General features: G+C 47.5%; 1 protein-coding gene across 3 annotated transcripts in view; it reads right to left on the bottom strand.

Moving 5' to 3' along the window:
- Positions 1-14,203, bottom strand: part of LOC122368703 (xaa-Pro aminopeptidase 1-like) — a 65,940-nt gene that overhangs the window by 36,251 nt on the left and 15,486 nt on the right. Inside the window, exons 3-4 of one of the 3 annotated variants that reach the window (XM_043342902.1) lie at positions 2,725-2,773; positions 119-2,059 (exon numbers count right to left, since the gene is read on the bottom strand). The exons of the other annotated variants lie outside the window; for them this stretch is intronic. Coding sequence (XP_043198837.1) covers positions 621-2,059; positions 2,725-2,773 — 1,488 coding nt within the window. The 3' untranslated portion in view covers positions 119-620. Of the gene's footprint in view, positions 1-118; positions 2,060-2,724; positions 2,774-14,203 lie in introns of those variants that run through there. 3 annotated transcript variants of the gene reach the window in all.

Genomic DNA, 14,203 nt, shown 5'->3' with positions numbered 1-14,203 from the left:
CGTTCATCCATCAGCCAAATGCCAATGTAGCTAATGTGGCGCGTTGATCTGCCTGCACGGGAAGCATAAACCCCGAGTCTCGTCCGTGCAACGCAGCCAAGCAAACTGACAGATGATCAGGCATGTTATTCACCATTTATTACATATTAGTCAGGCTGCTTGCACCTCCGTTCAATGCTTCAACTTCTAACGTTCAAAGTAGTTGGTCTTAAAATTTGACCAGCGTCGTAATAAACAAATGAATTGCCATATAAATGAACGGAAATGTTATGAACTGAGCTGCAATATCTTTGAGCTTTACCGTTTAATGACCATTTGCCGGGTTAACAACCTAAATGTTAGGAAGAACCGGGGTTTCAAAAAAAAAAAAAAATCAGCCACTAGAGGAATTGCTACCGCTGCCCCAGAAGAGCGAATACGAACTACAATGCGAAATGGCTGAGTTGACCCAGGTAACTGGATTAACAAAGCCATGCTCTCCAACAAACGTCGATCTCAAAAGCACCTGCTAATGCAGCACACGCGCACACACGCACGACCACACCACTCCAATGTGAGCAACCACACACACACACAGCTCCAGTTTGGCACCTTTCACTCGCCCCGCGCCCCGTCCCGCCTCAGCGGATCACCACACACGGGTGGCACTTCTCCAGGTCCACCAGGAAGGTGGGCATGCAGGGGGCGCAGGCCCCCTCCGGCGGGTGCCTCAGGCTCAGCTGGAAGCCCTTCTGGTCGGGTTTCAGTCGGACGGCGGGCCCGTTCGGGGTGGCCAGAGCGGCGATCGCCAGCAGCACGGACGGGCTGCCGACGGTGCGCCGCGACCCCTGCGCGGTGCGGCGCGGCTCCAGCGAGGCGATCCGCATCAGCAGCGAGGTCAGCGGGTCAGCCGCCTCCGGAACGGACTCGCTCTTCGGCGCCGAGGGGGTCCTCCGCCTCGGCGTGGTGCGCGGCGAGACGGTGGTGGGCCGGACGGTGAAGCGGAACGGGCGCCGGGTCGTCCGGGTGTTCTGCGCGCCCCTGGCAGAGAACAGCGCCCGACGCTTCGTCGTCGGCGTGGGCCGTTTAGTGGTTACCGCTGGCCGTTTGGTGGTCACCGCTGGCCGTTGGGTAGTCGTCCGCCTTTTGGTAGGTCGTCTGGTGGTTACTATTGGCCGTTTGGTAGTTACCGTTGGCCGTTGGGTTGTCGTTCGTCTCTTGGCAGGACGTTTGGTCGTGGTCCGTGTTGTTCTCGGTCGCTGCGTGGTTGTCAGCGTTGCTGGCCGTGTCGTTGTCAGGCGCCTTATGGCTGGTCGTTTGGTGAACAGTCTCCGTGTTGTTGGCCGTTTTGTCGTCGTTCGTCGGGTTGTGGTTGGTCTCGATGTGGTTGTGGTCGGCGTGGACGTGGTTGTTGGACGTTTCGTAGTTGAAGTTCGCTGTGGCCACTTTGGCAGTGGCCGTTTTGTGGTGGTTGACTGCCTGCTGATTGGAGAAGCTCGGCTCCACTTGAAGACCGTCCTTTTAGTTGGCTCGGTCTTTGGCTTCGCGGAAGTGGAGGGAGGCTTCCACTTTGGAAAGGTTCGCCTCGTAGTTGGGACGGTCGTAGTCGTCGTCGGACGTTCCGTTGTGGATGTTCGTCGTTTCCAGAACGGCACCGGTCGCTCCGTTGTCGTGGTTTGTTGTTTGCCAAACGGCGATGGCCGTGCTGTTGTTGAAGTCGTCCGTTTCCAAAACGGAAGTGGTCGTTTTGTTGTGGTTGTTGTAGTTTGCTGTTTCGCGAACGGCGACGGCCGTGGCGTTGTCGAGGTTCGCTGTTTCCAGAACGGAGGTGGCCGTTTTGTTGTCGTAGTGGTTGTCTTTGCCGAGGCGACCTCTCGCTTCTTGGCATCATTCGTTGCACTGACGGCAGTCCCGAAGGAAAAGCCGAATCTCTTGGGCGCTTTTTCAGCACTTCTTCGTGCACGGATGCCCTTGTGTTCTATAAGATGTCGACCCAGATGTTCGTACACATTTAGTGCCGCGTTTTCGATCTCGTTTGCAATGACCCTAGCATCTTCAAGCACCGTGGTCTTTACGCCATCTGCAAGAAATGTTGTGAAAGCAAATGTTACAAACCATCTTAATATGTTTTAGATATTTGCTTGCCCTTACATATACATAATATATTTGAAAATCGATTTTCTTATTAAAGCCATTATACTTTATATCCTATAAAAAGAATTGAGAGAAAGAGGAGAGAGAGAGAGAGAGAGAGAGAGAGAGAGAGAGAGAGAGAGAGAGAGAGAGAGAGAGAGAGAGAGAGAGAGAGAGAGAGAGAAAGAGAGAGAGAGAGAGAGAGAGAGAGAGAGAGAGAGAGAGAGAGAGAGAGAGAGAGAGAGAGAGAGAGAGAGAGAGAGAGAGAGAGAGAGAGAGAGAGAGAGAGAGAGAGAGAGAGAGAGAGAGAGAGAGAGAGAGAGAGAGAGAGAGAGAGAGAGAGAGAGAGAGACAGTCAGACAGACAGACAGACAGACAGACAGACAGACAGACAGACAGACAGACAGACAGACAGACAGACAGACAGACAGACAGACAGACAGACAGACAGACAGACAGACAGACAGACAGACAGACAGAGACAGAGACAGAGACAAAGACAGACAAACAGAAACAGACAGACAGACAGAAAGAATAGTGATAAAGGATGACGCACGACCCGGTAAACCACAAGCTGGTTATCCCCGCGGCACATGTTCGAATCGCACGTACCTTGCGAAGGGGACAGACGACTCCTCGCTGTCAGAATGCCCTCGGCTCTCTGCGAAAACGTTGTGTATTTTCATCAATGAGTACCTAAAATTATTATCAAACTCAGTGAACGTAACCTTGAGCTGTCATACCACTGATAATTGAGAGATGTTTTGTGACATTCAATAACGAATGACCACCGTAGGTAACACGACATTCACAAACATCTGCGCTAGGAAAAATGTTATTTAATCAGCATGCCACACCAGGTAGCACTATTAGGCAGCTGCCCTTTTCTTTATGGTTCGGTTAACTGGTGAATATTGCATGCAGTTATATCAGGGTCGGCGAAGCAGCCACTGATATTATATCAACGGTGCAATAAAAATATCTAACTCAATATAATAAATAATACAATTTACACTACTATTAAATGGTGGTAAATAAATGGTCATGAAAACGTGTTTCTATAAAGGGTGAAGCCTGTCTAGCTACATTCGATTTAAAGCTGGCTGCATGTCGAACGGTTAAGACCTACAAAATTGCTGTAATTGCTGTAAATTGCTTCTTATTAGTCCCTATGTTTCACCACGATAAGCATAAAACGCACCGAATGTGCTTACGTTATGTGCGTATATGATATCTGGGTATCTCACTGATCAACGCTTTGCTGACATACACCTAGATAATGTTATGAAACAGTGGAGTGCAGGGATCATAAAGACTCTTATCCTGGTGTAAGCTAAAGAGGAAGATCTGCCAAGCATTTGACAGGACGGCGATGGCAACATATGCCTAGTCTGGGTGGGAGGGTGGCGTCAGAAACCAGCTTTGGGGCCAGGGAAAATGGAGGGAGAACGGAGAGTGGTCACATTTAGGGCCTTGGTGGTCACTACACCTGATTGGGGAGCTGTTGAATAATGTGGCGTCCCATAGTGAGGTGCAGTGAATCAGTGACGCAGTGATGCATCTCCTCTCACGATTAGGACCCGTCACTAGTCACTACTGGTGTGAGCCCTAGACTCGGGACAGGTCCTGGCCGGGCAGCCCGCCGCTGATACAGACGGTGGTCCGGGCAGGGAGACCGGACCGCCGCAGCGGACCGGCCTCGAGCAACCGAGTGTGAACTGTGAAATAGGATCTGTCGCTCGCGGCGACCGGTTCGGAATCCAGTTACCAGCGCAAGTCAACGACTGGGGAGCTGGCCAGGCCAGTCGGCAAGCGACGCGGTGCCTATCCGTAGCTAATGGTATAGGTTCGGCAAATTAGGTACGCGCTATAGTGTTCCTATACTCACGACCGGAACCATTGTTCCATCGAATTATAGGAATTTGTATCCAATGCATATTCTGACCATAGAGATCTTATATACATAGAGATGACACGCCTATGTTAAAGCACTGGATTTCGTGGCGATTCAGTGGGTCTTTTTAAGCAAGGTTTTCTGGGGTGCCATGGCCCGTGACTTGCATTTTGTAAGGATTCGGTCAAGGAGATTGTGTTCACACCCGCTTATTTTTAAGTGCAGCTTTTCTTTTTTGTCTAGCTGTGACGCTTTCGAGCGTTATTATTGAAATAAAATTAGGCATGTTTTAACCTTATGCTCGTATCAGGTACTACATGTATCATTAACCCTCGCCGGCCGACGGGGGGGGGGCGGGTGCCGCCCCCCCCCCCTAGGGGTTTTCACGATAGCTCCGAACACGCCGGCGATAGAGAGCTGAAACTTGGCATACCTGACCTTTAATCCAAGCCGCATCTTCTGACACCAACCGCATTTTCAGGTCAGGTCAGGTCACTGATCTGTGACGTCATAAGTGAACCTCTGCACAGTCCTCAGATGTCGCAACTTCGCAACGCCGTCAGTGCCAGAGGAACTTTCACAGGGAGATGAAACTTACAGGATGTAGTATCCTCCAGAGGTCTCACAACTTGTATATCTCGGATTTTCCCTAAAAATCACATGAGGTCAGGTCGGCCATGTGACCTCACCATTAGGTATAAGTCAATGGGGAAAAATGAAAACTGCTATTTTAGCGCCGAGAACTATCTCAAACTGTCTCAAGCACATGGAATCGTGATTTATTGCACGCCTTGCAAGAAATCACTTTGCAAGTTTGCTTCACTTTTGCATTGTTGACATTGTGTGACGTCATTTATGGTCACTTGGGTCATTAGAGTTTTTCATCAATAACTCCCCATCCAATTGAGTTAGCGAGTCGGGAAAGCCACCAATAAACTCAGGAAGACCTGCCGATTCGAGTAATATGTAACATGACCTCTTTTAACCAGCTTCGTGATCTGGGGGCGCTGACCTGCCCTTGACCCGAGGTCAACACCTCAAGTTGACCTCACCCGAACAAAAAGTATACCATTCGACGCGCCTGAGCGAGGCGAACACTATGATGCCAAAATCGCGGCTCTCCGACCGTTTTTTGCGAAGTTATGAAAACTGAACCCTTGCTCTTGGTCACTTGCCCTGACCTCAGAAGGCACCGGTTGACCTGAAACCTTAAAATCGGGTACCAGTCGCTGCGTCTCGTAACGGCGCACACGCTTGCTTTTTCCGCGACGCTCTAGCTTCATCAGGGGCGAAACGGCGAGGGAAATCGTACCCCCCCCCCCTCGGCCGGCGCGTACGTAGAAAACCAATAGGTCCGGCGAGGGTTAATGTATCATTGAATGGGAACATGCAACATATGTATACTTGAGCTTGCACCGTGCTCAGAAAGGTTCAGAACAGCTGTTTTCACGAAGGTTGACCGAAAGCGCCAAACTTGACCAAATCTCAAGAAACCTACCCTGAAAATTCCATGAACCTCGCCCAAATGACATTAGACCTGTGACCTTTTTGGGGGGGACCATGTCAGGGGGCCATAAAACATACATCGCACAACCCTAGTAAAGTTGGTTCATGTGCTGACCCTTGGTGACCTGACCTGTGACCTGACATGGATCAGTGACCTCTAATAGCAACATATATACTAGGCAACGTAAGCCCTATTGCTGATTTTCGACAAAATGCGTTTTACTCTTTGTTATAGCGCATTCCCTAGAAGACCTGTGAACGGCGAAACATTTTATCTTTGACCTGACCTGTGACGTCATCGGTGACCCCGAGGTCAATGAAATTGGAGTTCCGTCAATGAATTTGACAGGGCTATCGAACATCGTTTGAATGTTACGGATCCGTCCAGTAGTTTCGGAGATACGGGAGGGGGGGGCAAAAAATGCCCCCCTCCCCCACCGCGCGGAAGGTGGCCGGGAGGTCCACCGCCTGCCGGGTTGATGAGAGCCTGAATGAGAGAGAATGTTTTTAGGCGAGCTTTTAAGGAATTCAATAAAAACACAAAATGAAATCATGCTACAAATTTCATTGCTTACCTCAGGAATGAAATCAGCCAGGAAAGAACAGCAATATTTTTAACCATTAAAAAGCCTTTTGGGGCGACCAACGGAGCGAGCGAGAGGGTGGGCCTTGGACAAGCGAAATTGCAAGGGACACCTCCAACTAACTTGTGCACTGCACCCTACTAACCGGTCCCTAGCGATGTGCCAAATTTGAGCGCAATCGGCCTAGCCGTTCTCGAGATCTGGAAGCGGCACCCTGCGCGTGCGCACGTGCAAAATGGGTCCCAACTGACTTTTGCACGGCACCCTACTAACTGGTCCCTAACCATGTACCAAATTTCAGCACAATCGGTTCAGCCGTTCTCGAGATCTGGAATCGACCCCTGCACGTGCGCACGTGCAGCAGCACCCCAACTGTGGCACATGGATATGCATTGCCTAGTGGGTGCCTACCTACATACCAAGTTTCAGCGCAATCGGCCAAGTAGTTACCAAGATATTGCAACAATTACAAAACTGACACCTTTTCGTTTTGCACGTGGCACGTGCATAAGCGGTCACCCACATGCATCGAGAATGGTCCAATACTTGGTAGAAGGAATGAAGCTACCCTACAAAAATTATCGCATGTAAATCGGTCAAGTGGTTGTTGAGATATAAGCCTCGCAAAAGCGTAACCACGGCCGGCCGGCCGCTTATACTCAGACATTTCCGTTAATCTACGAAAGACTACGCTCGCTTCGCTCGCTCCGTATTGATTTCTTCAGACTAACAATGCCTCAGCCATATTGGCACGCTACTGGCTGAAAATAAGTTGCTTAAAAAGACCCACTGAATCGCCACGATTTTAAGAGCATGTCATCTCTATGTATATAAGATCTCTATGATTCTGACATGCAGTAGGTAAAAGGCTTTCCTACATGCCGGGGTATGTCTTAAGCACAGCACGAGCCGGGCAGTAAAACTATGACCAAGAAACTGTCCGTGTCAAAATGCCATGTTATTTGATAGGCCGGGCAGGAAACAAAAGTTTACTGCCCGGGTTTACTGCCCAGGGCAATGACCTCTAAACTACAGTTTATCGCATTAGCCCAGAGGTATAATTGACAGGGAATGTATAATTGACATCATTATTGCATGTTGCCGCGTAAAAATAGATAACTAACATTTTTTGGTAAAAAATATCTGCTCTGCTTATCAAGGGTTTTGAAATATTTTGTATTGGTTACAAAGCCGAAATTATGGTAAAATATGCGCCTATTTATCGAAATCTGTTATCGCTTGTTGTCTTATCTTCGTTTGATATGTCCACTGATACCTACCTTGGGCCTAATTTATTGCGTTATCATTTGACAGTTGTAGTCCTTTCCTCGAAACAAACATGTAAAATATGAAAAATATAGGTCATGTATTTCACGAAAGTTTAGCCATAGGGCATCAACAAAGTACGATTACATAAATAAAGATCTTGCAAGAGCACTGGAAAATTGACGTTTATTCACTAGGAATATTATACCTTCTTCTTGTTCTTATGTCGTGGCAAATTATTCATGCATTACCTATGTTTCTTGGATATCCAGTTGTGCCATTCTGAGTTGATATTTTCAGACGCGATTCTTTTTGAAGTAAGATGCTTTGATGCATTTTCTTCTATAAATTTCCTTTAAAGCTTTATCCACAGCAGTAGCGCAATCACTGTTAGGAAATTATGGACAAAACAATTGTATAAAAGTGTCACCAAAACCTGTCGAAACTACTTAGCAGGTATGCGGCATGTAGGAAAAATCTTACTGACCTCAGCCGTACGAAATTATTTGGAAACTCGGTTTGCAAAATTGACTCCGGCCCTCGTGCTTCGCACTCGGGCCTACGTCAATTTTGCAAACCTCGTTTCCAAATAATTTCGTCGGCCCGGTCAGTAATATATAATCCTCGCTGGATGATGAATGGTTGGGCGCCATCCACAGATAACCTTCTCCTTTGGAGAGCGCTAATACTGTTGTCACTGAATTTCTAACCAGGGCCCAATCTTACCAATGCCGTGGATGCAGATGCCGTGGATGCCTACCACGGCGGCTGATCCACGGCACTCCATTTACCCAATCTCACCAATGCCGTGCCACGGCATTTCTATTCACAGCATTTTGCCCACGGTACAATTCAGCGCCAGCAGAAAACACGCAACGTGATTGGTCAATTCTTGTCACCTTCGCTATCGGAAATTGTGCGTATTGCTTGTGAACAAGTATAGCTCTCTATTTAAAGTTTTGTCGGGCGTTTTTTTTTGTTTTAGAGCCATACATATGTGTGAAGGATAAGTTATTTGTGGAAAACGTGATAGCAAACTATGAAAAACTAAAGCCTGCCTAAAGGATTCTTCTGAAAAGCGGATTACTGGCCTAGTAAACTTCCGCGAGGACATTCTCGCGCTGAGAAAATCGAGTGGATTAGATTTCAACTTCGTTTCGCTGCTCATCATTTCTATTTAATTGCTGTTAAGATATTGCAACAATTTTGAGATAACATTATTGAAGTAACGACCTAGTGATAGCTCCGCTGTTGTTTCTAAGACATTGGAATAATGCAATTGAAATGCAGCTCGTAAAGTTTAAACTTTGGGTACGGTACATGCACCCGGCAAGCTCAAGCTATAGCCTTATTTGCTGCTTTTTACGAGCACGATAACAAAAGGAATTACTCAAAATATTGAAGAAACCCGTCTACATCTCAAAACCATAACATATCAAGAAAAAGGCATTCAGTTCAGAAGTCAGATTGAGTGAGACGCATGAAGACAGCATGCTCCGTAGCTGTCTGTGCCAGACAGAAAGTGGTAAAATATGCATTGTGAGTGCTGATACTTGTTTGACAAGTTTACGGTATTTGATTGTTTTAAATATTTACTTAGAAATCATGAAGGATGTTTGTGAGACGTCCGGACGGGGTGAACACTGAAACACCCATATTATAGCATGTATAGATAGGTTTGGCATTGGTATGATTGGGCCCAGATGCTAAAATCGCCTCCACGATCTCGTATGGATTTGAAAAATAAGACCATATAATGAATAAACATGTTTATTTTTATGGATTTGAGGGTGATTTTATCCCTGGAAAATACATGTTGATTAAATATCTTCAAACAAAGGAGCACACAGTTTAATTGTCATACATGGGACACATGGGCCCAATCTTATAAAGGTTGTGCTACCAAATGGCGTACTATCATTCCACCCCACTCTATTTACGGCACCCTATTCACGCAATCTTATAAAGAGAAATGTAACGGAAGTTGGCACAGATTCAGCACAGATTCAGCACAGCACAGATTCGGTAGGGGGAAAAAAGGCCCCGGTAGAGGGAAACCTTTATGACCCGTTTTCCCCTAGAAATGACGTCACAAAGAGGTAAAAATGGGTATCAATCGAAAGCTCTCGTTTACCCAGACACAGTCCTGCAGGAAAATTCCACTTTTTCCCCATAGGAAAGTTTTTACGGGAAAATCAAAATTTCGGGTCAATGGGGGGTCCCCCCCGATTTCGTTCAAAATCGGCACACAGGTGCCCCACCACCAGCCGAGAAACTTTCCCCAAAACGGTCCCCGTTGCATTGACGTTTAAGGCCCTTAAAGCCCCGTAAACTCGTAAAAAATCCGTAAATTCGCCCTTGTACGGCCAAAAACGGGGCGCTAGGGTAAAAATGGGTATCAATCGAAAGCTCTCGTTTACCCAGACACAGTCCTGCAGGAAAATTCCACTTTTTCCCCATAGGAAAGTTTTTACGGAAAAATCAAAATTTTGGGTCAATGGGGGGTCCCCCCCGATTTCGTTCAAAATCGGCACACAGGTGCCCCACCACCAGCCGAGAAACTTTCCCCAAAACGGTCCCCGTTGCATTGACGTTTAAGGCCCGTAAAGCCCCCTAGACTCGTAAAATATCCGTAAAATCGCCTTTGTACGGACAAAAAAGTGGTGCTATGGTAAAAATGGGTATCAATCGAAAGCTCTCGTTTACCCAGATACAGTCCTGCAGGAAAATTTCACTTTTTCCTCATAGGAAAGTTTTTACGGGAAAATCAAAATTTTGGTTCAATGGGGGGTCCCCCCCGATTTCGTTCAAAATCGGCACACAGGTGCCCCACCACCAGCCGAGAAACTTTCCCCAAAACGGTCCCCGTTGCATTGACGTTTAAGGCCCTTAAAGCCCCGTAAACTCGTAAAAAATCCGTAAATTCGCCCTTGTACGGCCAAAAACGGGGCGCTAGGGTAAAAATGGGTATTAATCGAAAGCTCTCGTTTACCCAGACACAGTCCTGCAGGAAAAGTCCACTTTTTCCCCATAGGAAAGTTTTTACGGTAAAATCAAAATTTCGGGTCAATGGGGGGTCCCCCCCGATTTCGTTCAAAATCGGCACACAGGTGCCCCACCACCAGCCGAGAAACTTTCCCCAAAACGGTCCCCGTTGCATTGACGTTTAAGGCCCTTAAAGCCCCGTAAACTCGTAAAAAATCCGTAAATTCGCCCTTGTACGGCCAAAAACGGGGCGCTAGGGTAAAAATGGGTATCAATCGAAAGCTCTCGTTTACCCAGACACAGTCCTGCAGGAAAATTCCACTTTTTCCCCATAGGAAAGTTTTTACGGGAAAATCAAAATTTCGGGTCAATGGGGGGTCCCCCCGATTTTGAACGAAATCGGGGGGGACCCCCATTGACCCAAAATTTTGATTTTCCCGTAAAAACTTTCCTATGGGGAAAAAGTGGAATTTTCCTGCAGGACTGTATCTGGGTAAACGAGAGCTTTCGATTGATACCCATTTTTACCATAGCACCACTTTTTTGTCCGTACAAAGGCGATTTTACGGATATTTTACGAGTCTAGGGGGCTTTACGGGCCTTAAACGTCAATGCAACGGGGACCGTTTTGGGGAAAGTTTCTCGGCTGGTGGTGGGGCACCTGTGTGCCGATTTTGAACGAAATCGGGGGGGACCCCCCCATTGACCCGAAATTTTGATTTTCCCGCAAAAACTTTCCTATGGGGAAAAAGTAGAATTTTCCTGCAGGACTGTGTCCGGGTAAACGAGAGCTTTCGATTGATACCCATTTTTACCCTAGCGCCCCGTTTTTGGCCGTACAAGGGCGAATTTACGGATTTTTTACGAGTTTACGGGGCTTTAAGGGCCTTAAACGTCAATGCAACGGGGACCGTTTTGGGGAAAGTTTCTCGGCTGGTGGTGGGGCACCTGTGTGCCGATTTTGAACGAAATCGGGGGGGACCCCCCATTGACCCGAAATTTTGATTTTCCCGTAAAAACTTTCCTATGGGGAAAAAGTAGAATTTTCCTGCAGGACTGTATCTGGGTAAACGAGAGCTTTCGATTGATACCCATTTTTACCATAGCACCACTTTTTTGTCCGTACAAAGGCGATTTTACGGATATTTTACGAGTCTAGGGGGCTTTACGGGCCTTAAACGTCAATGCAACGGGGACCGTTTTGGGGAAAGTTTCTCGGCTGGTGGTGGGGCACCTGTGTGCCGATTTTGAACGAAATCGGGGGGGACCCCCCATTGACCCGAAATTTTGATTTTCCCGTAAAAACTTTCCTATGGGGAAAAAGTGGAATTTTCCTGCAGGACTGTGTCCGGGTAAACGAGAGCTTTCGATTGATACCCATTTTTACCCTAGCGCCCCGTTTTTGGCCGTACAAGGGCGAATTTACGGATTTTTTACGAGTTTACGGGGCTTTAAGGGCCTTAAACGTCAATGCAACGGGGACCGTTTTGGGGAAAGTTTCTCGGCTGGTGGTGGGGCACCTGTGTGCCGATTTTGAACGAAATCGGGGGGGACCCCCCATTGACCCAAAATTTTGATTTTTCCGTAAAAACTTTCCTATGGGGAAAAAGTGGAATTTTCCTGCAGGACTGTGTCTGGGTAAACGAGAGCTTTCGATTGATACCCATTTTTACCATAGCACCACTTTTTTGGCCGTACAAGGGCGAATTTACGGATTTTTTACGAGTTTACGGGGCTTTAAGGGCCTTAAACGTCAATGCAACGGGGACCGTTTTGGGGAAAGTTTCTCGGCTGGTGGTGGGGCACCTGTGTGCCGATTTTGAACGAAATCGGGGGGGACCCCCCCCATTGACCCAAAATTTTGATTTTCCCGTAAAAACTTTCCTATGGGGAAAAAGTGGAATTTTCCTGCAGGACTGTATCTGGGTAAACGAGAGCTTTCGATTGATACCCATTTTTACCATAGCACCACTTTTTTGTCCATACAAAGGCGATTTTACGGATATTTTACGAGTTTAGGGGGCTTTACGGGCCTTAAACATCAATGCAACGGGGACCGTTTTGGGGAAAGTTTCTCGGCTGGTGGTGGGGCACCTGTGTGCCGATTTTGAACGAAATCGGGGGGACCCCCCATTGACCCGAAATTTTGATTTTCCCGTAAAAACTTTCCTATGGGGAAAAAGTGAACTTTTCCTGCAGGACTGTGTCTGGGTAAACGAGAGCTTTCGATTGATACCCATTTTTACCCTAGCGCCCCGTTTTTGGCCGTACAAGGGCGAATTTACGGATTTTTTACGAGTTTACGGGGCTTTAAGGGCCTTAAACGTCAATGCAACGGGGACCGTTTTGGGGAAAGTTTCTCGGCTGGTGGTGGGGCACCTGTGTGCCGATTTTGAACGAAATCGGGGGGGACCCCCCATTGACCCAAAGTTTTGATTTTCCCGTAAAAACTTTCCTATGGGGAAAAAGTGGAATTTTCCTGCAGGACTGTATCTGGGTAAACGAGAGCTTTCGATTGATACCCATTTTTACCATAGCACCACTTTTTTGTCCGTACAAAGGCGATTTTACGGATATTTTACGAGTCTAGGGGGCTTTACGGGCCTTAAACGTCAATGCAACGGGGACCGTTTTGGGGAAAGTTTCTCGGCTGGTGGTGGGGCACCTGTGTGCCGATTTTGAACGAAATCGGGGGGGACCCCCCATTGACCCAAAATTTTGATTTTTCCGTGAAAACTTTCCTATGGGGAAAAAGTAGAATTTTCCTGCAGGACTGTGTCTGGGTAAACGAGAGCTTTCGATTGATACCCATTTTTACCATAGCACCACTTTTTTTGGCCGTACAAGGGCGAATTTACGGATTTTTTACGAGTTTACGGGGCTTTATGGGCCTTAAACGTCAATGCAACGGGGACCGTTTTGGGGAAAGTTTCTCGGCTGGTGGTGGGGCACCTGTGTGCCGATTTTGAACGAAATCGGGGGGGACCCCCCATTGACCCGAAATTTTGATTTTCCCGTAAAAACTTTCCTATGGGGAAAAAGTGGAATTTTCCTGCAGGACTGTATCTGGGTAAACGAGAGCTTTCGATTGATACCCATTTTTACCATAGCACCACTTTTTTGTCCGTACAAAGGCGATTTTACGGATATTTTACGAGTCTAGGGGGCTTTACGGGCCTTAAACGTCAATGCAACGGGGACCGTTTTGGGGAAAGTTTCTCGGCTGGTGGTGGGGCACCTGTGTGCCGATTTTGAACGAAATCGGGGGGACCCCCCCATTGACCCGAAATTTTGATTTTCCCGTAAAAACTTTCCTATGGGGAAAAAGTGGAATTTTCCTGCAGGACTGTGTCCGGGTAAACGAGAGCTTTCGATTGATACCCATTTTTACCCTAGCGCCCCGTTTTTGGCCGTACAAGGGCGAATTTACGGATTTTTTTACGAGTTTACGGGGCTTTAAGGGCCTTAAACGTCAATGCAACGGGGACCGTTTTGGGGAAAGTTTCTCGGCTGGTGGTGGGGCACCTGTGTGCCGATTTTGAACGAAATCGGGGGGGACCCCCCATTGACCCGAAATTTTGATTTTCCCGTAAAAACTTTCCTATGGGGAAAAAGTGGAATTTTCCTGCAGGACTGTATCTGGGTAAACGAGAGCTTTCGATTGATACCCATTTTTACCATAGCACCACTTTTTTGTCCGTACAAAGGCGATTTTACGGATATTTTACGAGTCTAGGGGGCTTTACGGGCCTTAAACGTCAATGCAACGGGGACCGTTTTGGGGAAAGTTTCTCGGCTGGTGGTGGGGCACCTGTGTGCCGATTTTGAACGAAATCGGGGGGACCCCCCATTGACC

Source organism: Amphibalanus amphitrite, unplaced genomic scaffold, assembly GCF_019059575.1.
Source record: "Amphibalanus amphitrite isolate SeventyFive unplaced genomic scaffold, NRLGWU_Aamphi_draft 000969F_arrow, whole genome shotgun sequence".
NCBI classification, from domain to species: domain Eukaryota; kingdom Metazoa; phylum Arthropoda; class Thecostraca; order Balanomorpha; family Balanidae; genus Amphibalanus; species Amphibalanus amphitrite.
The sequence above is the reverse complement of the archived record's forward strand: the minus strand, read 5'-3'. Positions and strand labels throughout refer to the sequence as shown.